Source organism: Lycorma delicatula, chromosome 1, assembly GCF_047948215.1.
Source record: "Lycorma delicatula isolate Av1 chromosome 1, ASM4794821v1, whole genome shotgun sequence".
In the NCBI taxonomy this organism is placed as follows: domain Eukaryota; kingdom Metazoa; phylum Arthropoda; class Insecta; order Hemiptera; family Fulgoridae; genus Lycorma; species Lycorma delicatula.
This window is the reverse complement of record NC_134455.1, coordinates 323,345,865-323,371,552: the sequence shown is the minus strand read 5'-3', so window position 1 is coordinate 323,371,552 and position 25,688 is coordinate 323,345,865. Positions and strand designations below refer to the sequence as shown.

Sequence of the window (25,688 nt, the reverse complement as noted above, 5' to 3'; positions counted from 1 at the left end):
AGTAGTGGTAGTACATAATCTCTGGCAATATTGTTTTTTACCAATTATTCAGCTTGCTGTATTACACCAGGAAGTTCTAGAATGAATCAGCTTCAAAATTTATTTTCTAATGTTTGCACAAGCACATTTTTGCAATTTTGAATTGATGGAAATTCACCTTTTTTATTATTAAAGAGTTTCCAGTAGCTCCATCCTTTTCTTTTGGGATGTTGTAATGTTGCATAATTTAACATCTTTTACTTTTGAGGAGAAAAGTTTTTTTTTCACCCTATCCCTCGAGCCAGATCCGCAACAAAGCTAAGCACAACCCAGGGTGTTGTCTACTCAAACAGGGCTCCCCCATTTCTCCAGTCATAAGTCTAGTCCGACAGGTCAGCTCACCGGTTAGATCTTTTCATTGCCTGCCTCTAACCCATAGGGTGGGGTATCCAAGCCCGATTATGTTGTTCCTGGACTCCACCTCAGAAGCCAGGACTTGGTCTTGATGCCAATGCCTCTAGTGAGAGCACCCAGTGCAGGGCACTCACACTGGGTCTTGGTCTTATTCGCAAAGGGATGAGAGAGTCCCAGTGCTTCATCACTGCCACCCATCCGTGCAAGCATAGATGAACGGCAGCTCCGCAGGGACCGTCCCTCAACCCCTTGCCACCCCACCCTCCCTAGTTTGTGCTAGAGTATCCGTGTCACAAAGTCAGTTACTGCACAAAACCTCTCTGCCCCTGATGACATATGATTGTGTCAACTGTAAGGGGCCCAGTTACCAACTCATAGGAGCGTTGTTCAGTAGCCCACGTCTGGCAGTCGAACACAATGTGTTCCAGTGTATTGAGCTTTCTGCAAGAAAGGCAAAAGGGGTTGTCAGCTCTCCTTCTGGCATGTAAGTACACACAAAACTGGCTAGATAAAAATTGGGTCAACCAGTAGGTGACTTCACCAAAGCCTTGACCCAAGGCTCGACCTGCCAGATCAGACAATGTGTCCATCGCCCCATGGAGGATAGGTCCCAGCAGAACAACAATCTGTGCATATCACTCCTATCAGCTCCTTCAATAATCCCAATCCTCATCCCAGCTAGTTGTTTAATTGGAGGGATGCCCGCAGTGACTAATACTGTCTCAGTCGAAACTGAAGAGTATGCTGAAACGATGCGGAGGGCAATCTGCCTCTGCACACCCTCCAGTACCTGCCGATTTTGATCGAATCCTAGAGCTTAGGCGTACAACTAATCACATGGCCGTACAACTTCCTTTTGGATGACCGGGGGCCGACCATGTTGTTGAGGAGCCTACTCAGTGCCCATACCATCGCGCTCCTGCACAATCAGATGTCTCTTGCACATGAACGGAAAACGTATGCCATCAGTCCAGCCATACCCCCAAATACTTCACCACTTCCACCTGGGGTATTAAAGCTTTAAACAATGTGATCCGGATAGAAGAAAGAGGATGCCTGTCAGCCAGACAGATGAATGTTGTTTTCTCAGGAGGCAAAGTTAGCCCCTTTCCATCAACCAGTGCTGCACTAGATTGATAGCTTCATTGGCCGCCATCACTACATAGTCTACAACTCTTGTCCATGCTACCAGTGCCCGTTCGTCAGCAAAGGCCACTGGTACAACACCTCGAGGTTACCTCAGCTGGAGCATCCCATCAAACACCAGGTTCCATAACGTCGGACTAAGTACTGACCCCTGAGGTACCCCAATGTGACTGGAAAAGAGAGCTTTTCATTGCCTGCCTCTAACCCCCAGGGCGGGGTAACCAAGCCCGCCCTAAAATAAATTGTAAAGCAGACGTCTTTCATCCAAGTACCTTTGTACCATTCATCATACACCGCCGTCCACCTGCTTGTCCCTTAGGGCCTCGAACACGGCATCCCAGTGCAACGAGTTGAAAGCATTCTTTACATCAAGCATCACAACCACGGATGTGTTTCTCATACGCCAGGTGCTGGCAGCCACTGCCGCCTCTACCAGCTAACACACTCATTTTACCACATTGGGGGCAGACCTCTGCTTATGAAAACCATACTGGTTCCTGGAGATGAGGAGAGAAGTTGGAATCTTATAAAATCACAAACCTGATTTTTTTTCAATGCAAAAATTAAAAAAAAAAATTATCAGAATACATCCAAAATTGAATTTAAACAAGTTTATTTTTCAAAAATATGATTTTACTGATACAATGCAAGTAGTAATGTTGTCTTTTCTTTTCTTGTTCTCTCTTTTTTATAACTATGATGTAAGTTGTATACAAAGAATGAAGATTGTGTAAAATATTTACCCAGTAAAATTTTTTATTTTGAAAAGACTTTGCCATTTTTAAAAGAAGTCTGTTTGACACTAAAAAAAAATTGTGTTATGTTGCTAGATATGACAACCATTAAAAAATATTTTAAGAGGTGTTATTGTATAATTTATGTTAGTTTTTTTTTTTTTGTAAGCTAAAATGATTTTTCTAATTTTCATCAACTTGAGTCATAATAATACTTTTTATTTTAAATTAAGAATTTTTTTATCCTTTCATTCGAATATACAATTGAAAAGAATTTCTGAAATCACTTTCTTGTTGGCTCTTTTTTATGTAATAATTTTATGTTTAATTAGTCTGTTAAGACAAGTGATTCCTTTTGCTGTCTTGCCTCTTATGTTATCCATTTTAATAATTAGATTAAACTAACATTCATACAAAATTTGTGTGAATCATTTGAAGTATTTTAACTGTTCACATAATATTTCAGTTTATTATTTGACTTGATTTTTTTTTTAAAGATTCTAATAACTGCTACAGAGAGTAATACGCAATATTATCTCTGATTCACCTAATCAAAAGATGTTTTCATATCACTAGACACTTGTCTTCAGCTTATAATATATTCTTGAAGATTAAATATGTAGCAAAAATATTATTATAGTTACAAAGTTATTGTTACATAAAATCAACACTTTTTTTTTACAGACCCAATGTGTGCGTTGATCGTCAAGAGAAGAATGAAACAAAAGATGAAGCTGAACTAGGATCTGGTCCACAGCATATCATAATGTTTGGAGCATCTCAGTTTACATCATGCAAACAGACACCAAGCAAATACATTTGTACCACTGTGTAAGAACAATTATTATAATTTTTTAATCAAATCTACTTTTGTGCATTAAATTTAGTCATTGTGATTAATTTATAAATGAAGTATCCCCAGCCCTGCCAAGCACTTCCAGTGTCTTTTAAATATAGAAATGAGCATATAGCATAAACAGCTATAAATAGGATTTCATCATAGTATTTATTGAAAATATTAATTATAAATTTTTTGATTTCTTTAAAAGTAACGTACATGAAAATCTGATTTTAAAGAAATAGAAATAAACCTTATTTATAAAATCTTTGAAAATTATTAATCACAAAAAAGGAAGTTGATATCATAAATTATATCAGTTTTTTTTTGTTTAGTCAGGTCTACATTTATAAGGTAAGTGAAGGTCCAACCTTAATTCAGTATAAATTTTCATTTGACAAATAATTCTTTTATCTTTTCCTTTACAATCTTTCAAATCCATAGAAAGACTTTTCATTGCTACTTTACTACATGTTTTGTCAGTATTAACTAAAGTCTCATTGAATTAGAAAATTTCTTTCCCTTTTTAATAATGGCTTTTTATTTCAGTCAGGTACATTGTACACCATCAAACTATACCATTCCTTGGAATTAAAGTACTTTTCTGTTTTGTTTTTGAATTTAAAAACTTAACCTCATGTTATTAGTTTGTATAATGTCATCCAAATTAAATTTGAAATATTTGTAAGAGAAGCCCAACCTTTCATCAATTTTTTCCACATTAATTTTTAGTTAATTGTAAAATATTTTAACATATTTATTAGTTTCTGTTTAGAATTAATACACTGACCACATTTATTTTTTCATACTAGAGAATCCATCTACAATCAACTAATGAAACAAATTATATTTACAAATTATTACTTGTGTCACTAATTATGTTACTGCCAATCTCTATAACAGAGTGGTAAAGTCTTGACCATTCATCTAGATATCCTAGGTTCAAATCCCAATCAAACGTGGTATTTTTCATTTTTCATACACTACAAAATTCCATTTCCATATCCATTGCAGGTGAAACGATAAATATAATGTTATTCTCACACATTCCACATCACTGACATCACTCTCAGTTAAACTGGTACATACTAATATTGCACTTCCCACTGAATGAACAAGCCAACAATAAACAGCATATACACAAGAAGACAGCAATGTTCAACATTGTAAATGTAATCTAGAAATTTATAAATTTTATATAGGCCAAAATATCATTGTAATAAAAATAAAGATTCTTGCACAGTTTTGCGCAGACTTTTCATTATTTTATTCTGTTTCCTTTTGCCTTGCCCAAACACATACCCAGAATCATGATCCTCAAAGTAGGTAATACTACCTGAATATGCCAAACTATATTGCTACCAATAGATACCACCACAAATAAAGAAACATCAACGTTTCAAATTCCAGCATGATAACGAACCACCTTCAAACTTGCCCCACTCAAATTTTTTTTGACCTTAAATTAAGCTTAATTCTAAAATGACCCACCCAATTTTCATTAAATTTTCACATGTTTAAGTTCAGGTACACTACTACAGTATATCTAAATTACAATTAAATTGATGAAGTAGTTTTAGAGATACTTCAGCCATAAAATTTTATTCATAGGCCTATAAATAAATATAAAAGGAAACCATAATTTAAGTGAATGATATTTTCGTACTCCTCATACTTCTAAAGGTAAAGAAGATTCATTTTCATCCCTCATTCCTATCATGCGACTGAAAGTAATATCGTACTTTTCTTCAAAAAGTCTGTAAAAATTGATTCTTATAAAATATATTTTAATTGCTGTACACTTATAAACAAAATATCAACTACAGTATTTTTTAATTTATTGAATGAACCTTATAATTATTTATTTTAAAAGAACAAATATATGATTAATAATATTGTTTTTCAGTATTATTACATTTGATTGAACTCTCCAGTAGATATTAAATGCCAAATAAAATTGCAAACATCAAACAAATTGTTTGATGTTGGACATACATGATTTAATGAAGTATGGGCATTAGATCTAAAACCATTTTGTCATATTAAAACTTCCTTATTTAGGAACCATATTTATAAGAATTCTGTATTATTTCATATTTTGAAAAGAACTGAATATTTCAGAGTTATAAGTTTGTCAGACTGAAAGAATGAATATGAGAAATCAATAATTTTTATTCTTATATTTGATTCCTGTTTTTAGTTGAATATTGCTGAGTAGGTTTTACTATTTTATATCTGTATATGTTTATTTTAGCTCATGTCAGAATGGCTGCATTTATTTTCATGAAATAGGTAACGATGATGTATTTTAGTCATTTGAGCAGCATTTAGGTATATGATTAAAAGAAAAAGTGAGTATAAATGGTATTTTCTCCAAATAAAAAGAAAACTGAAACTTATTATGAGATCATTTATTAGAAATAATGATGAATCAACATCAACAAGATTTTAAATATTCATTGTATTTATTATTTTAATAATTTCCCCTTTAGTTGCTGATTTAGATACAGACTATGTTCCATAGTATTACCTTTTAAGAAACAGTTTTAGGAGGTGAAATTATTACTGCTATAATCTGAGTACATATGTTTTATCTTCTATAAAATATGAATTATCTATTAAAAGTTTTATTCTAGTAGTATAAAATCTTATACTATCTACGATAAAATCTGAATTTACTTGAAATTATTTATTATTTAATTAGCCTAATTAATCTTATCGTAAAGTTCTTAAAGTACTGCGCCCAAAAAATTGTAATTTCTCTGAGAGTAAATGTAGGAAGAAAGGTTTGGTTAAATAATCAGTTTATTAGACTATCAAAGATGAGCAAAGTCTACAGTAGTGGTTGAATATTGGTATAGTCTGTATTATACAACCTACCTTACTTTTGTGACGAAGGGACTTACCCTAGACGAAGGTGGTGAAGTAATCTTTTAGCTCTTAAATAATCAGAAAAAATAAAATATTCCAATGAATAGTTAGTTCTGAGACCAGTTTTATGAGTTACCAATCTGTGTGAACAGATGTGGCAGTCTTATAGCAACCATAATAACTTTGCAAAATGGTATCAGTACAATTAAAACAGCGTTTTATACATATACAGCATTTTGGAAAAATTTACTTTGACGTACACTGCTGTGTTAATAAAAAAATAATAATATAACAATCTTCCTCGGTTACTGGCGTTTCCCAGTTTAACAATTTACATTTATAACAGGGATCATTAATTAAAGGTTTGTTTTCATCTATCTGACAGGCTTAACTGAGAATGAAGTTTTTGAATGTCTTTTGAAATCATAGGCTTAGGCGTGCACATGCATGTGCATGTGTGGGTGGGTGTGTATAAAACTAAACAACATTGACCACCGTATATTAAAATTATTAATGTCTCTTGTCGTGTGTAATGTCTTTAAAAGACTGCGCAAATTTCATTCATGTTAGTACTTGTCATTAGTTATATTCTGCATCATAGTTAATTTTCATTGTACAATATTTTTTTATGAATTATTTAGATTTTTCTCTAAATATACTCTAATTAATATTATATTCTCTACATGTATTTGAATTATTTTTTTCAGTGTTAGTCAACCACGAATGACAAAGACTGTGACAGTAACATACCAGTGTTGCCATGGTTATCGAAAACTAAAGAAAAATAATAATATGTGTTCCAAAGGTAAAAAAAAAAAATTTGACCCACTAGTATGAACTAAGTTTTAAGATAAACATTTGAATTAAGGTGTACTTAATGTATCAACTTTACAGTGAATTACAAACTTTCTTTTCATGCTTTTAGCACGATCTTAGGATGCTAAGAGGATTTTTTGTAATTATACATTTATTTTTTTTACATAGAAGAAAATGTTATTTTGTTGCAGGGTTGTTTATATTATAATGTCTAATTATCATTAACCTCTTCAAGACTGTTAATAGAACTGAATGAATGCAATCCTTACACATGGAAAGAAATTGACAAAAGTCCAGTTTAATGTTAATGTGTGTTATTTATTCCTAAAAAGTGCTTGTTTCTTTATAAGTTTTCACACCCTCTAAACATTCACATACACATATACATAAATATTTATAAAAATGTATTGTTTTGATAGTACATAAAAAATTAAAAACAATTTTCTTATTGATTGCAGAAAGAAACAGTTTTCAATATTTTTTCATAACTTTGGTGATAAAATACTCAGTTTTTTTTTGTGTATAAAAGACATAATAGTGAACAATTTCATGTAATTGTTGTAACATATTGTTAATGCAAGGCAGTATAATAAAAAATTAAAATCAATGAAAAAAGGCTACTCAGCAAGCATTTTTATGTGCAGTGAATGAATTTTCTTTGAAAAGAAAGTAACTATTGTTAATGTCTTATGTTACTTTCTATTGCAACTACTAATCAGTGAATGATAGCATTTTAAATGTTCTGAGGTGTTTAGTAATAGCCCAGAGGGAAAGAAGAAAGAGCTGTAAAGAAAAATTACTGAAGATTGTTCTATCTCTTTGTATTATGAGATGGATTACAGTTGTGTTCTGTAAATAGAGATGACCTATTTATTGCATTTATGTACATTTTATTTTTTAGAATATAACCCAAACAAGCACTTGTTGCTAATAACAGTTATTAAGAAAAGCCATTTTATACAAAATTATATCATGTAATAAACTGATACATTACCTAATAAGAAAACCATCAAGGATCTAATGAATAAATATAAAAATATTGTAATTTTCTAAACAAAACTATGTGTAACTAGCATTGGTAGTTAAATAAATGAACTTAGTACATTTATTTGAAAATAACTATATAAGCAGTCAGTTACCTAACTAACAGGTGAAGTGCATGTCTTTATAGTTATGTGCAGATGTCAGTGGTTTAGAAATAAACCATAACTATAGCCTTCAGTTGTTATTTGAATATGTATTTCTGCATATCACAATCAAGCCTGTAATTCTCCATCTATTGTTAATACAGTAAAATTACTATTGTGCTGTTGTTATTGTCATGGATAAATGTGTATTCAGTTAATATCTTATTAAGATAAAAAAGGATAAAACACCTAATTTTTTAAATATTATTTAGTTAAATTTCAGTATATCTTTCGGATTCATTTTTTTTGTGATTTGTCTAAAATTACCTCTTTAACTGTAATCAAAGAATAAATAAGCAAATATTGTAAACATTTTGTACTGCAATATTGAAAGTGTATACAGATGAATTATTCATAATTTATTTCAACCTAAGTATTATGGTTTTTAATCATAATAATTATTAATTTTATTTTCAGTTGAAATGAAGCAAGCTATTGATGTCTTAAATGATATGGAAGCAAAAGAATTCGTGTCACTGGTAAAATCATCTGGTTTAGAAGAAAAAATAGATTCACAAAATATGACAATGTTTATTCCATCAGATACAGCAATGAAACATTTTGAGGAAAAAATGCAAGAAAGTGTCAGTAAAGAAATATTATTTTAATACTTTCTTTTATATTTGTAATTTTAAAATTCGTATTAGTTATAGTAACTGTTTTATGAATTACAAAGAGTCTGTGTAATATAGGGCTTGTCCACATTACAGCCAACCTACTCACACATCCCTGACATAAAACTAATCCCATCACCAAACAACATAGATTATATTGGCATTCAAACTCAGTTAAGTAGTATCACAGGCTAACTCTTATAACAACATTCACTATCAATAATGAGGTTAAATACTACTTACATAACTGCAGGTTAAGAAATAAGTTATATATTTTGATTGAGTGTCATTTGTTAACGGCCTTCCAAAGTTTCAAGATTTATTTTACCATCTTTGCAAAAGATCAAACTAGGTTACCTATTGACAATTTACCTGAAGTCATTTATTAGTACCCAGCATTATGCCTACAGTATGTAAGTGTTAAACTGCAATCAGCATAATAGATCTTATCTGGTAATTTCCTGAGATCTTTCCAAATTTGTTCATACCAAGTGCAATAAATTATCCATCTAATGAGTTGAGAAGTCTTATTTCCTGCATCGCATAGGATTACTAAATTTGATTTTACCAATCACTTGATCTGAGGCAAAGAGTGTAACTGATCTCCTTAGAACCTTATGATTCTACAACTCATAAAATGCCTTAAGAATGGACATTCCAAAAAAAAAACTTAAGTAATGTTATGTTATCATAACATGAAGTTTTATAACTTCATCTATTTTAAGAATTAAGCGAGTAAATCCATAAATAAACTGGTTTCCAGAAAACACTGATCTTTAAGAGTCTTGTTTTACTTTTTTTTAAATGAAATCGTGTCCATTAAATCTGCTAAATCGATTATTATATTGGGCAAAAGAATCACTTTTGTAAGTAGATCAGTAGTTTAATGAATGAATGTTTTGTGTTTGATCACAACAGTACAGATGACATTTGTGAAGTATATATATTTATAGCCTTAATGATAATATGTGACAGCAAAAATTAATGATGACCAATTTTATAAGACGCTTTGGAGATAAATGAAGAACATCTTCTGTTTATTCTAATATGTTACCTAAATTTTTCACCCTTATTCCCAATTTTAAGTCAGATTTGACCCACATTTGGAGTCAAGTATGAGTAATTTAAATTTTTATTATTTTCAGTTTGTGTCAAGTAGTAAAATTTAATACCAACAGTAAATTATTATTAGTTTATTTTATATTCTATCTTAAAACGGAATTCTCTCCTTACAGAACCAGATTGACTTCCAATCCCGTCGTCGTCGACAATCTGAGAATGACATCAGTTTACCAGACACCTTTCCTGCCAAACAACCAGTCCACACAAAAGATTACAGCAGGGATCTGGTGTTATCCCACATGACACCAGGTCTTATTGAGTTAGCTGACTTCACTAATGAAAAAGTAATTAATTTAATTAATATTTTAAGTTTAATTAATTTTTGTAATTGATATTTTTTTTAAATTTGTTCATTTTAATTTATTTTTCTTGTTTTCAATACGGTAGAATTTTTCTTCATTTGGAACTGGTTTCATTATTTGTATTTATGTATTTAAAATTTTTATTAATGTATTTAAAATTCAATTTTTTAGACTTTTAACTTCTTCCAAGTTGAAACTTCTAGTTTGTAACAAATTTTTCAAGATAAAGATGCAAAAGTGATTTATCTGAATTATATTTTACAAAATTTGTTTTTAATTGCTAGAAAATTATTGCCATATTGATTTTTTGTCTATTTCAATTTTCTGCTCGTAATTATTGCAGGGAAAGTAGTTTTAATAAAATTTGTGTATCTAATTGAAATCTAAACCAAAATTTTGATTAATATCAGAAACTATAAAATAATTTTTTCAAAGACTTGTAAATAAAGCATTTTTACCCTATGTCTAAATGACAATTTTTCTCTCTAAACAAACTTCATAATGCATGAACCATTCCTGCTGAATCACTGTGTATAATTAATTTACTATTAAGAATAAATCTTAAATTCTGTACCTTCTTCACACTCATAATCTTTGCATTTTAAAATTGAATTTAATTAAAATTGAAGTAAAATTATTAATTCATAATGTTAAATCATCCTAGACCTTCAATATTCATTAAAGTAAACTGGAAAATAAGGTTCTCATGTCTAAAATTTAGGACCATTCCTCTTTTGCGTCATGATACAAACCATGTGTAAGCAAGCAGTTATGAGCTTATGTATGCAGGTACATAACTACATAATTCATAATTTTTCCTGACTGATAATGTTGAGGAAAAGTACATTTAGTTTACGTATTGATTTGTTTATATGAAAGTATATCAAAATCATTTAAAGTAATAGTGCATGTTCTTTGGTTCTTTTCTGTTAAGATGCTTAATAATTCACCATTAAATGTTTCTTCAAATCTACTGAAGGAGTCACTGCATATTTTTTCATTACAGAAGAAAACTACTACAGTTCAAAATGATTAACTAAACTTATTGGTATAAGTAACTAACTAAAATACAGTCTACAAAAAAATAATAATAAAATATATTTTAAATTCTTATGGAACTTTTTCATGGAGTTTTTTCATGTGAACCATCTATTAAGATGATTAAGATTGTGTTGACACTGTATCTGAAAATGAAATGTATTTAGTGCTAAGATGCCATATTTCCTAAAGGCCAACTGTTTCAAAATAGTTCTGCATATATTTTTAAAATACAATTATTAAACTTTTGAAGAACATATATATAGGCTGTGATATATAATCCTGTATGGGTGCAGTCATTTTCTAAAAGCCATTAAAGCAAACGGCAAACTAGAGAAATTTACTAGAACAATTAATTATTCAAACTTATTTTAAACTAATATTTATCTTTTTAAAATACAAAACAGAATTATTACGATGTCAGTTAGGTAAGTAGATGATCACTTTACATCCAATGACTTTCTAGACAAAAAATAAATGCTCCGTCCGTGAAGCAAAAAGTGGAAGATTTTTATTTGATATCTTTTCAACAGAATATTAAGTAAAATAGTTAGTCTATATATATATATAGATAGATAGATAAAAAATAAATAACTAATTCTTATAATGGTTAAGTTGGCACAATGGTGCTATTTATGGTAATTTAAAATTATCATTTAAATTTAAGTATCTGGTTAGCATTACTCTGGATGAAGAAGAATAAGTTAAGAAAATCCATCTTGCTTAAAGTATTAATTTTATATGCTAACACAAGTTGTCTGCCTGTTTGTTAGGTTTTATTGACTGAACAGAATTCCACAATGCGTCTGAATGTTTATTATGGTAAACAGTCACCAGTAGTAACAGTAAATTGTGCTCCAATCACAGTAGCTGATAATTATGCAACTAACTCAGTTATTCATATGGTCGATCATGTGCTGCCTATTGTAAATAAAAACCTTCTTCAACTTTTGGATCAACCACAGTTTTCAGAGTTCAAAAAATGTAAGTAACTTATTGTAAATTTCATTACTGAAATGTAAATAACTTACTTAACGATTTAAAGTATAAATTTTTATATTTAAAGATGAAATTCTATTAAATTTGGCAATTACCATTTAATCACACATGAATTTTATTAAAATGGAATGATCTGTGTATATTCAATCTTTATTTCTCTGTCATATATCTTGTTGACTGACTGACTGATTAATCTTGTTAGTCAGAACATGATGGAGGTGCATTAGCTTTTTGGAGTGCATTCTTACTTACTAGCAAAGTAATCACATAAATTGGGAAAGCATATTTTGCAGAATATGCAAAAATAAATAAAAAAATTAATGTTAGTCCAAATATGGAAAAACCCTTCACTGTAAATTATTAGATTATATATATTTTTTTTTATTGAATTAAAAATACTGATTGAAGTAAAAATCATTTTTATGTTTAGTTATAATAATTTAATGTATGTTTATTACAGTACTATTATTAATTTTCAATCATTTCTTTTAAATATAAGATGTAGAAAATGTACAGTTTTGTGAACATGAGTTGTATACTTTTTACTCTTGAAAGAAAATATAGGCCTACAGTTATATAGTTTTATATGTCATAATATATAAAATGTATATATATATATATATATATGAGGTGCGACAATAAAGTAATGAGACTGATGTGAAAAAAAAAAGTTGCTTACCGTTTTAGTTATGTTTAGTGTTGTCTCCTTCAAAGTAGTTCCCCTCTGATTGCACACACTTATTCCAGCGCTTCTGCCATTGATGGTAACATTTCTGGAACTCATCTTCTGTAATATCCACCAAGACCCTCGTCACAGCTTTTTGGACATCTTGTGTTGTTTGAAAATGGTGTCCCTTGACCGCCATTTTGACTCTTGGAAATAGAAAAAAGTCGCACAGAGCGATATCTGGTGAATAAGGTGGCTGTGGTAGTACTTAAATTTTTTTTGAGGTTAAAAATTGCTGTACTGACAGAGCAGTATGGGATGGCGCATTATCGTGATGCAGAATCCAATTATCAGCAATGTTGGCACGGACACGAAGAACTCGTTTACGAAATCTTTCTAAAATTTCTTTGGTTAACTGTTTGTCCAGGAGGTCCCCACTCTTTATGAACAATTCCCTTGGAATCGAAGAAGCACACAAGAATGCATTTCACTTTTGACTTTGACATGCGAGCTTTTGTTGGTCTGGGTGATCCCTTTGAGCACCATTACGAACTTTGGCGTTTTGTCTCTGGATCGTATTGAAAAAACCAACCTTCATCACCAGTAATAACACGGCTCAACAAATCTGGATTGATTTCCGTTTGCTCTAACAGATCGACTGCCACATTTTTCCGTGTTTCTCGCTGTTGTTGTGTGAGATTTTTGCACAAATCTTTCTCATACCAAGATCTTCAGTTAATATTAGATGAACCGTTTGATTGATGTTGAGTTCTTCTACAATCATTTTCACAGATAATCTTCGATCAGATCATATGATTTCACGCACCCTGGTCAAGTTGACATCTGTCCGCGAGGTTGATGGTCGTCCACTGCGGTCTTCATCTTCAACATTCGTTCTGCCTTCACTAAAAATTTTATGCCTCTGAAAAACTTGAGCTCTTGACATAACCTCCTCTCCAAAAGCCTTCTGAAGCTTACCATAAGTTGTCGTCGCGTTTTCACCCAATTTAACGCAAAAAGAAATGGCATACCATTGGGCAATATTTTGCAGTTTCATTTCTGCGACGAGAGACACAAACACGTGTTCACTTATTACAGCACAACTCACGACTGAGCAGTTGCATCAATGTGCCGCTTGGACTATAAGTAGCTTATAGACCAAGGTCAAAGATTGTGTGCCTATGCAAGCGCAGGCTTGCCACATCTTGCAAAGAAAAATCAGTCTCATTACTTTATTGTCGCACCTCGTATATATATATATATATATATATATATATGTGTGTGTGTGTCTACAAAAAAAATAATCATTTGTGTTGGAGTATATGTACATAGCAAATGTATTTATCATACAATAAATTTAAACATATATTTTACTAGCGGCTGACTGCAATAAAGCACATGTATTTGACACGTAGCTTGTACCTGTCAATGCTTATTTGTTTGACCTACAATCTCTGGATGCTGCTCGAACTTCACTTGACAATTTTTTTTTGTAGCCTATATGTTTCTTTATAAAAAAAGATTCATCAAAATAGGTGCAGTAGTTTTTGTACAACTGAGTAACAAGCAACAAACTGTCTGGTTTATATATTAGTATGATGTACCATGCATCAATCACACCAGGTTCAGAAATGTATTTTCTCAGCATTACAAATTGTTTCATAAATAATAAGTGTATGATATATTATAGTATTGTTCAATAATTGTTTCACAAGTAATAAGTCTGTGATGTACAACAATGATATTCAATAACACACTTTACAAATAAAATAATAATGTTGCCTAACGGGAGGAAAAAAGCATTAGTATAGAAGGTTGTATACTAATAATTGTGTAACAGCGAACATAAGAAGGACAAAAATACTCACTAACTAATCAGTTGGAGTACTGTGGAATAACCGCTAAATCATCTGCTTTAGTTAATTATTTGTTTATTTCATATTTTACAACTACAGGCTAGATTGCCAGTTGGAGTTGATTTTTTTTTTGTGATGTATGAAAAATTAATTTTTGTAGCATGTAAATAAATTCAAAACATGACTAAGATCTGAACCGAGAACCTACTAGATAGAAGGCAGAAGTGCTACCACTATGTCACAGAGATTAACAACAATTAAACACATACACAGCTAATTGAAATATATGTATATTTTTTTTTTAACATAAATATTTCCCAAGTGTTACAGGACTTCCTAGTTATACTCACGACGATAGATAAATATAAGATTGATACATATTAGAGTAGTTTTGCCAACTTAATATTCAAATTATTTTCAATCCAGTTAGTCAGTTTGTTTATTTATTTTTCATTATTCAAGATAATAATCAATGATATTGAATATTTTATACATTTTATAAAAAAATAAAACATTGTGATATAAGAAATAATTTAAGTCAATATTCTGTCTTTTTCTGTTTAGTGTTAGAAAACAATGATTTATTGGAAATGTTATCAAAGGAAGGCCCTCTAACTGTCTTCGCGCCAACAAATGATGCTATTAAGAAATTGGATGCAGGTTTAAGAGCTAAATACAATCGTGGTGAAGCATGCATTAAGAGTAAGTTAATTAATTTAATTACATTTTGTTTGTCATTAACTTTGTCATGACTCTTGTTTCTTCAGTTCTAATTTTGGTTTTTACTGACATTGAAGTTTAATTTTGTCAAAACTCAATTAATGATTTGGTGACTGCATCTGTCTGACTAGAGATTTCCCAAAGCATGTTTTTTGAAATTAGAATTTGTTGAGCTATACAAGATCTTACCTAGAGATTTTATGTGTAAAGATTTTGTGAATTTCTAATTATGCAAAAAAAAGACTATAAGTAACATGTACTCACAACAGCATGATAACATCTTTTTTTAATAAAAACAGTCATACTATTTTTTTTTTTTTTTTTATAAAAAAGTAATATGGTTAACCAATATTTTATCATTTAATCTTATGTGGTTCTTGTATGTTATGATGTGTGTAAATTTTATATGTTAAGCTATTGAGCTTATAGCACTATTTGAACTGTAATATTCCCATATTTTTCTTAATGTTAAATTCTAAAAACTATCCTGTATTGATTCAATGAATTGTCCTGAACTACTTTTATTATATGCTAAATTGATGATACACAAAACATTATACTTGATTCTCATCTATATTCTAAACTCATATTAAATATAAAAAGTATGGATTAATGATATATTTTGTTAAATTTATTTATTTTATCTTGAAATCATATAAGTTCCTGTTTTTTTATAAATGAAATTGCATTTTCAAGAGAAATTTTTTAATATGATTACTGATCACCAAGGATCAAATTTCAAATTTTGAACCTTTAAAATTGAAATTTTGGCTAGTATGACCATCAAGCTTTTTCTTTCTTTAACAAAATGAAATTTTTAGATTTAGATTCAGATACTCTGTACTAAAATACATAGAAATGTAAAAGTTAAAAATAATAATATAAAAATGATAATGATTAGTAATCAGCATTCAGGTTTCTACATAACCATTGTTGGATTCAGTTCACAACTAGGATAAACTTATAATATACATTGTGTTATGTAATATCAGATAACTTATGGTTATTTTTAAAATGGTTGCAATACTAAAAGTTTTAGAAAATATTAGCTTAAAGCAAATTTTGTTCAGTTTGTTATTAAAAATTACCTTCCTTGCATGATTTTCATAGCCATTCATCATAGATAAAATCAATGAAAAATATGTTTTTCCTTTTTTTATGTTTTCCTATATTTGCTTGATTATTTATCATCATAACTGCCTCAGTATACTTTAATTTACAACATAAAATGCAAAAAAAAGAATCATTTGATTCATACCTAAACCACTAAAATAAATCCAGTAAATCTTTCATTACTTTCATTGAAAACCAGTTTATTTTCTTTACATAAAACTGTTAACTATTTTCTTTCATTAACTGAATAATGTAGATTAAGAACCATCACTGTACTAAAACGATTAAAGCCTCTTTTAGAACCTAAACTCAGCAGTTAAAATAAATATTTGTTTATTTGATTGTTATATCAATCAAATTAATATTATTAGACTTTTAATTAAATTATTATTATTATATACTCTCGCATTTTAATTGAATTACTTTTTTTTTATTTTTCAGTTTAAAATTTTTTAAATGTAATGTAATAAAAAATATGTATAATTTCATTTTGTCTCGTACCATAAGCAAAATATTGCATTACATCTAATTAGTATACATACAATATACGCTGATATAAACGTATAATCAATGTACAAATTATTTAAATTCTACTACATCATGGTTATGAATCAGCTAACAATCTTCTATACAGTAACATTGTTACTTGTAACAAATTAATACATTTTATTTTTTGGTAGTTTGTAATTTTAATTTATTATTTGCTGAAAATAAATAGATAATTCAATTATAGGAATAAATAATAACTGTAAACACTGTTTTCTGCAGCGGTACTCAAACATCACATCCTCCCTCATAGCTTGTGTACTGCAGCTGTCAATGCTACTAGAATCTCAACTGTTAATGTAGGAGGTGACTGGATTCATATACACACTGATGATGATGGCAGGTTGGTATTAGATGACAAAGCAAGAGTCATTCTCCCAGATATGGTTGCTACAAATGGTATTCTCCATGCTACAGATAAGATCCTTAGTCCAAAAACAGGTTTGTAGATGTTTTATTTTTCCAATTCCTTTCTTTTTATTTTATTTCATTTATTTTTTTAACCATGGTATATTCAATTCTTTTTTTTAAATTTAATTACAATTTATTTTTTTATTTGATTGCAATAATTTCATATTAATGCACTTATCATTTGTATATACTGTGGACTGTAAACTTGATACTCTCATTGTTGACACTCTCATGCACAACTCTTCCATGGACCCCATTACTTAAACTTTTAGCTTTCAAACCATGCCACATAGACCACGTGACCTTTTACTTTACAAAAATACTACCAGAATCAGGTATACATAATAAATTATTAAGCTGAAATAAGTGGATACAGAAATTTTAGAAGTGTAACACAAGAGTGATAAACACTCCTACACTAAATTCAGAACAAAAAACTAGATGAAGCAAAAAAGAACAAATGAATTTATAAGACCCATATGAACAACATTAAAAAAAATTACCTACAAACTGAAAAAAGTTGACTTTACTATTAGGTACAGAATCATAAATAAAATAAAATAAGTTTTATTAGACTAACACTCGTGAACAGTGAAAGAAATTTGATTTACCTAGAGTGTGCAAACTTGACTGCTCAACAGCTGTAATAAGTTCCATTTGCTTTACATAGGGTAAATGGAATGTAGCTTTCATTCTCCATTTTTCTGTGATTTTATACCATACATTAAGCTGATCTTGCCTCTAATTTTCTCTTTCTCCTATCATCACAGTATTATCTGAAAATAAATAAATAATTACCTTGCTTTATCCTCATAATTGATCTGCTTTAGTACCTCATCAATTATGAGCAAAAAAGTTATGTTTACATGGGTGGTTACACATTTTGATCTATTTTCCACTTAAAACTCCTTTATAATATCATTAATATCCTGACCTAATATTTATATTTATCTCAAAGAGTTGTCCATTATTTTTGTGTAGGGATAGTTCTGTAAAAAAAAGACATAATGAAAATCTATTCCTTGAAACACATATTATCAAAGAAGTCAATACCAGAAAAAACTAGTTACTGTATCATGTTTAACATGGGACTTTGTTGCCACGTAAACAAATCAGATAGTATTACTACTGACATATTTAATATATGGAATTATGTTTTCTAACAAATTACAATACAGTAAGAAATTTCTCGATTCATTATGCAAGATGTTCAAAGAGAAAGTCCAGACTATTGTTTAGGTATTAGGTAGTAGTTTGGTAGAAAGAACCCTTCAGTCAGACACTTGGAACAAGGTGCATAAATCCTTACTGTTAACTGAAAATTTCAGCAGTTTCCAAATGTTCAGAAAAGGTTATAAGCCTATTTACAAACAGCATATGTCAACAGTCTAATGTTTAACATGCTTTGTTATATATGAAATATTTCAGTGCAAATATTAAATTTCTTTAATATTGTTTATCACTGCTACTTTCAGTCATCACTGGTATTTCTCTCCTGAGAGAGTAAATATTTGTGTCCTTATCTATGTGACGCTTACTGAATTCAGTCTATGGCAAAATTACACAGTGTTCCAAATGTTTAAAATATTTCATTAATGAAACATTTTTATATAAAAGTAAAATAGAAAAAGAAATTTATTTTAAGTTTTGTAAACTATGGTTTTAAATATTAGGTCTTTAATTATTTGATAAAATATTATGGCATATTTATACAATTATGAAAAAGATAATGTGATTTGTTTTTAATTAACAGTGGTAAATAAATTATTCATTATGAAGTTTTTAACTTTAATTAACATAAATTAAACAGATTATTTGTAACTGAAAAGCACAGTATCTAAATACTTTTTATTTCTTACTATTACTTGCCTGTACAGAGCATCAAAACAATCTTTTCATTAAAATTAATTATATTAAAATAAACATCAGCACTTATTAGTATTCTGTAAAGTTATTGAAACAGTTTGATAATGGTATTAATTTGTTACTGTTTGGAATTAATATTATTTTTCAGCAGTTTTTCTCTTTCAACTGCTTGGATGCAGCCAGGTATAAATATTAATAAAATAATGTAATAATTCCAAACAGTAAATATTTGGTTTTGATTATATAATGCATTTTTTGCTGTTTCTATATTTTTGATTTTTTCTTTAATAGGAGTATTTTTTATATTTATTAAAAGTCAAAACTTAAATTTTTTTTATTCTTAATTTCTGTAAATGATTTTATTTTATTTTTTTAATTTACAGCCAAACCAGTAACTGAATTGCTTTCAAGCACAAATCATACATCCTGGCTTTCGTTAATGGAACGTGCCGGCATTATGGATGAATTAAACAATGCTAATAACCTGACTTTATTTGTGCCTGCTGAGTCTGTCTTTGCAGACAATGCTACACGTAACAAATTGGACACACTTGATGATGCAGCTCTTCGTGATGTCATGCTTTACCATGCTGCACAGCATGGTTGTGGAATTTCAGATGATACTGAAATTGAATCGTTTATACCTTCACAGAAATTACGTATCAATTCATATTCTGCTGTAAGTTTTCACTATTTTAAACATATTTTACTTGATTTGACTGATTTACAAAATTAATTCCTATTTTCTATTTTTATTTTTTTATAATTAAATTTTGATATTTTTTAATCACAAATCTGATTGATAAATAATATAAATTATTCATGAATAAATTGTTTACTTCCATATGATATGGTTAAGATTCTGTGCTCACTCACTCTTTTGCAGTTTTTAGTATACATATCCCCTATACTGAACTATTTTCATTTTTTATACACACATTTCACTTTTGAGAAAAAAATCTATTGTGACTGAGAAAATACTTGCTTATACTTGGCACAGTTGACACTCACTGCATAAAATTATTGGTTCTAGTTTACTCTGCAGAAACTACATGTAGGGTATTCATGTTGCAGCCTGCAACATAAACTGACTTTAAGTCTAGCTAATGAAAGAACCCACCTGAACTTAAACTACAATCATTTCTCAATAAACCATCATAAAATGCAATATATACCAAACCAAACCTTGTTCCATTCTATATTAGTTTTTAAAGCGATAATAAATATGACATTACATTCTTAAGGAAAATTCGCAGGAAGCTTGATTTTTGAAACTTTTTTGTGTACAACCTTTTTTTTAACCTCTGAACTTAGATAAGAAACTTTTGTAGAATGAGCAGTTTACAAATTTTAAAATATGAACTACTACCATGACCCTCATCAAGTTTCAGGTTTCATTCAATATTTTGTCAATGGCTGACCTTTAGAGGTACTATCTTATGGAGTTAGTAATCTTTTTAAAGGCTCAGTATTGCCAAAATATTGAACAAAACAACCCGAAACTTGAAGAGGGCAATAATAGGGATCCATATATTAAAATATGTTAATTGCAGTCTAAATTCAGATGCATTCTTTCATTTATTAGACTATAATTAACATCAAGAAAGAAGTATGATATGTCATTATTCATTTGAAGAATTTATTCCTTTTTAACAATGATTTTTAATTGTTTATTAATAAGGCCACTCCTTACTATGAACAAAAGAAAACAAATTATGTTTGATCACTATTTGTCGTTTAGAAACAAGATGTGTGTGTAATAGATCTGATGAGATTAATACAATAAGTCAACCATTGTTTTAACTGAAAGTTGAAAAGATATGTCTCTGAAGATCAGGATTTGGAGAAAACATTATTAGTCTGGTTTAAATATCAACGCTGAAAGATAGATTTTTTGAACATTCTTTTTTTTAAATAATATTGTCATTTGATTGTGTTGATTATTCTTCATTCCAATCTTTTCTGTTATAATTTTGTAACATCAATACAATTACTATACTCTGTATCCTCAATTGTCTGCTTTATATATTTCATTATTTGTCCTCCTGTAGTTTTTCCTGTAAAAACTACAGGAAGATAAAAACTTGTAATTTTTATCTTCATTCGGCAGCTAATTAACTAAACCTAAATGCCTTAATATAAGACCCACTCACTAAACTTGTTTCATCTCTACTAGATTCTGGCACAAACTTCTGTCCTCTTCTATCTTCTTAGGACTTGACAAAACATGTTATCTACCTACCTACTTTTCGGTATCCTCACATGTTACACCAGATTTCAAATGCATGTGCTGAGAGGAGAGTGGAAGAAGTGTTAGGAGAAGACCAATTTGGTTTCAGGAAAAGTATAGGGACAAGGGAAGCAATTTTAGGCCTCAGATTAATAGTAGAAGGAAGATTAAAGAAAAACAAACCAACGTACTTGGCGTTTATAGACCTAGAAAAGGCATTCGATAACGTAGACTGGAATAAAATGTTCAGCATTTTAAAAAAATTAGGGTTCAAATACAGAGATAGAAGAACAATTGCTAACATGTACAAAACCAAACAGCAATAGTAACAATTGAAGAACATAAGAAAGAAGCCGTAATAAGAAAGGGAGTCCGACAAGGATGTTCCCTATCTCCGTTACTTTTTAATCTTTACATGGAACTAGCAGTTAATGATGTTAAAGAACAATTTACATTCGGACTAACAGTACAAGGTGAAAAGATAAAGATGCTACGATTTGCTGATGATATAGTAATTCTAGCCGAGAGTAGAAAGGATTTAGAAGAAACAATGAACGGCATAGATGAAGTCCTACGCAAGAACTATTGCATGAATATAAACAAGAACAAAACAAAAGTAATGAAATGTAGTAGAAATAACAAAGATGGACCATTGAATGTGAAAATAGGAGGAGAAAAGATTATGGAGGTAGAAGAATTTTGTTATTTGGGAAGTAGAATTACTAAAGATGGACGAAGCAGGAGCGATATAAAATGCCGAATAGCATGAGCTAAACGAGCCTTCAGTAAGAAATATAATTTGTTTACATCAAAAATTAATTTAAATGTCAGGAAGAGATTTTTGAAAGTGTATATTTGGAGTGTCGCTTTATATGGAAGTGAAACTTGGACAATCGGAGTATCTGAGAAGAAAAGATTACAAGCTTTTGAAATGAGGTGCTATATGAGAATGTTAAAAATCAGATGGGTGGATAAAGTGACAAATGAAGAGGTATTGTGGCAAATAGATGAAGAAAGAAGCATTTGGAAAAATATAGTTAAAAGAAGAGACAGACTTATAGGCCACATACTAAGGCATCCTGGAATAGTCGCTTTAATATTGGAAGGACAGGTAGAAGGAAAAAATTGTGTAGGCAGGCCACTTTTGGAATATGTAAAACAAATTGTTAGAGATGTAGGATGTAGGGAGTATACTGAAATGAAACGACTAGCACTAGATAGGGAATCTTGGAGAGCTGCATCAAACCAGTCAAATGACTGAAGACAAAAAAAAAAGTGTTTATTTATTTCTGCTTTTCCTTTGAACAGCTTAACGTATTAAAAATTAATTAGATGAGGATTAGAAAATATTGTGCATGTGTACATTTATTTTCAACGTCATCAATCATAATGTGTATAAAACATTAATTAATCAGTTAAGATTTTTTTAAGTAAAGTAGTATGTCAAATTTACTACATTTCTTTTGTGATTAATTAATAATCAGTCAGCTCTGTATAAATTAAAGAATCAAATATGAGATTTATAAAATATTTAAAAAAATTTATTGTTAGTATTTACTCTTGAGAATAAAGTAAATCAACCTTGGTCTAAAAATTATTTCCTACAGGTATGAGTGTGAATAATGTATTCTACAAAATAAAAACAGTAAAAGTATAATTGAATGTATTAATCACATTATAAGAATAACATTCACTGAATTATTGATTGTGAGGTGAAATCAGATTATCAGATTAGTACAACCATCTTGCTGTCTTCAAGCTTTTTATAAAGAGTGTTGAAATAATCACAACCATAGGCATGTATATTGATACTTTTTTTTCAGAGTCCAGATCTTATCCCGTAAGAGATTAGGATGTTGTAGTTCATCAGGTTCTAAGGGGTAAATATAAACTGCCCTCTGACCTTCACCTTGAAATGAAATCTGATGATTGAAACTTCAATCACTTATTTTTAAATTAGTAACAATTTTTTTTTTTTAATTTCATCAATTTATAATTTAGTAATCTTTGTTTTATCCAATACTAATATATTAATTTTGTAATGCTGGGAAAAATGTATGGAGTGTTTAAACAGAAACATCGGAACATTGGTAAAACAGATCATACGATTTTAAAAATTAGACATCTGTTGAGAAGTGGATATTGTATTTACTCCTTTCTATGTAAAAAAAATAAATGAACTTTTTTTTGGAGAAATTTACTTAAAAGTTTTCTTTTTAGATACCAGTCTTCTCAGGTGTTGCCTCTCGAATGACTGTTGAGTGTGCTCGCATAATGCGAAAGGAAGGTAAAGCATGTAATTCAGCAGTGTACGAAATTGATCGTCTTCTTCTACCACCAAATGGAACTATTCTCCAAGTCATAGAAAGTGATCCAGAGTTATCTCAATTAAATGGAATTTTGAAGGTCAGTTATATAAAAATTTTGCCGTGTAATTGCCTTGCAATTAGCCTTGTAATTGCCTTGCAATTAGCCTTGTAATTGTATAGTGTATTAAAATAGTGCTCATCCAACTTGTGTGTGCGTGCATGTGTGACCTTAATGATAAAAATGAAATAACTGCTCCAGGATTTTATCATGAGTAACAAGGCCTTACCAACAAATGGCATTAATTTAAATTTTTGTGAGAGAATACTTACTTTAGTCCTTCAAACAGGAGTTGTTTAGTGAGACATATTCTCTGGCTGTTGGTTGGAGCTATTAAAACTAGCAGTTTTACTGACAAATAATTTTCCACCCTTCTTATACTATCATGACTCATGAAATTATGAAAAAATTAGATATAATTTGAATTATGTGATTTATCTTGCTTACGTATTGAATACCTTATATTGCAGTGATTCACGTGTAATACAGTATATTATACTGAATGTAATAATTATACTTTTGAGATTGGGGAAAAAAAATAATATTTATTATTTTATTCATCAGTGCAGGATGATGTATTGGACTTTTTCAACATATATCACTGAGTGTCATGCTTTATTGGTTTCACTGGTTTAGCCAATAATGGCCTTTTAGCTTTTCTGATATATTTTCTAAAAATATTACCAGATTACTAACTTCTGTGTAATATAAATAGAATAATATTACAGTTAGCTCACAAGAGATTGCCGAGTCACAAATTACAACAGCAATAGTTTCTTGTGTGCTTTCATAAATTCTTGTAAACAAATTGACATTGAGGTTTATGAATGTATTGAAGTATCAGGTGATGAGATTAGACTTTTTCAGATTGTCAACTCTGAATTGAAGATTGTGTCATTAAAGGATTTGATAAAAGAAAAAGTTAGAATTATAATCTAAACTAATAATTACATTAGGTATCTGTTAAGAAGAACAGTTTTTACATAATTAAAAAAGGCACTTTTACATTTTACTCTTGTTTTGTTTGCCAAAACAAGAGCATCATTTTTCAAGAAAAAAATGAGATGACATCATATCATATCATTGATCGTCTTTTTCTACCACCAAATGGAACTATTCTCCAAGTGATAGAAAGTGATCCAGAGTTATCTCATTGTCATATGATATGTCATATCATATCAATGATATGTCTCAAGGGCATCATTTTTCCAAGAAAAATGATGTGAAGTCAGGAATATTTTTTGTTTCATGCTTTCTATTAGGCATGTAGTACAGATGAGAATATTTTTGTCATTACCTTCCTCATTTATGAAGGCCTGATTTCTGTGAATTTGCTGATATCTGCTTCTATTAAATTTTAGGGTACAAAACTGGAAGAAGAGCTTAAAGGGCTCTCAGAAAACAGTTACACATTCCTTGCTCCAACAAATGATGCTATCCAGAAACTCTCAGAAGAAACTCAAAAAAAATTATCTGAAGATAAAGAATTAGCTGATGTAGTTCTAAGACGCCATGTCATCCCAGGTAAAGTTATTAAACCATTCTTAACACTACTTCAAAATGCATGAATAAAATTAATAATTTTTAGATTTTATTGTTTTCTGTATAGAGGATAAGAAATTATCTCAGTTTATTACTTTTAAAATGAACTTAAAAACTATAATATAACAGACATTTACCAATTATTTCAGAATGCTAACCAGAAATGAATTAATGAAATAAACTGCAAATTAATGTAAGTTTTCCAGTTATTTGTAAACATTTTCAACTGTATGTAGCAGCCTTTCTCAGATTGTTTTTGCAACTATGATCTCTGACTATCATTGAATACAAAATGTTTGCATTATATTGT

The 25,688-nt window shown here is 29.7% G+C and overlaps 1 protein-coding gene across 1 annotated transcript in view; it reads left to right on the top strand.

Annotated features, from left to right (window-relative positions):
- Positions 1-25,688, top strand: part of mfas (midline fasciclin) — an 87,871-nt gene that overhangs the window by 56,844 nt on the left and 5,339 nt on the right. The window contains exons 4-13 of the mRNA XM_075382023.1: positions 2,958-3,104; positions 6,690-6,787; positions 8,403-8,569; positions 9,835-10,005; positions 11,835-12,045; positions 15,148-15,285; positions 17,185-17,403; positions 19,623-19,918; positions 23,690-23,875; positions 25,198-25,360. Coding sequence (XP_075238138.1) covers positions 2,958-3,104; positions 6,690-6,787; positions 8,403-8,569; positions 9,835-10,005; positions 11,835-12,045; positions 15,148-15,285; positions 17,185-17,403; positions 19,623-19,918; positions 23,690-23,875; positions 25,198-25,360 — 1,796 coding nt within the window. The remainder of the gene's footprint in view (positions 1-2,957; positions 3,105-6,689; positions 6,788-8,402; positions 8,570-9,834; positions 10,006-11,834; positions 12,046-15,147; positions 15,286-17,184; positions 17,404-19,622; positions 19,919-23,689; positions 23,876-25,197; positions 25,361-25,688) is intronic.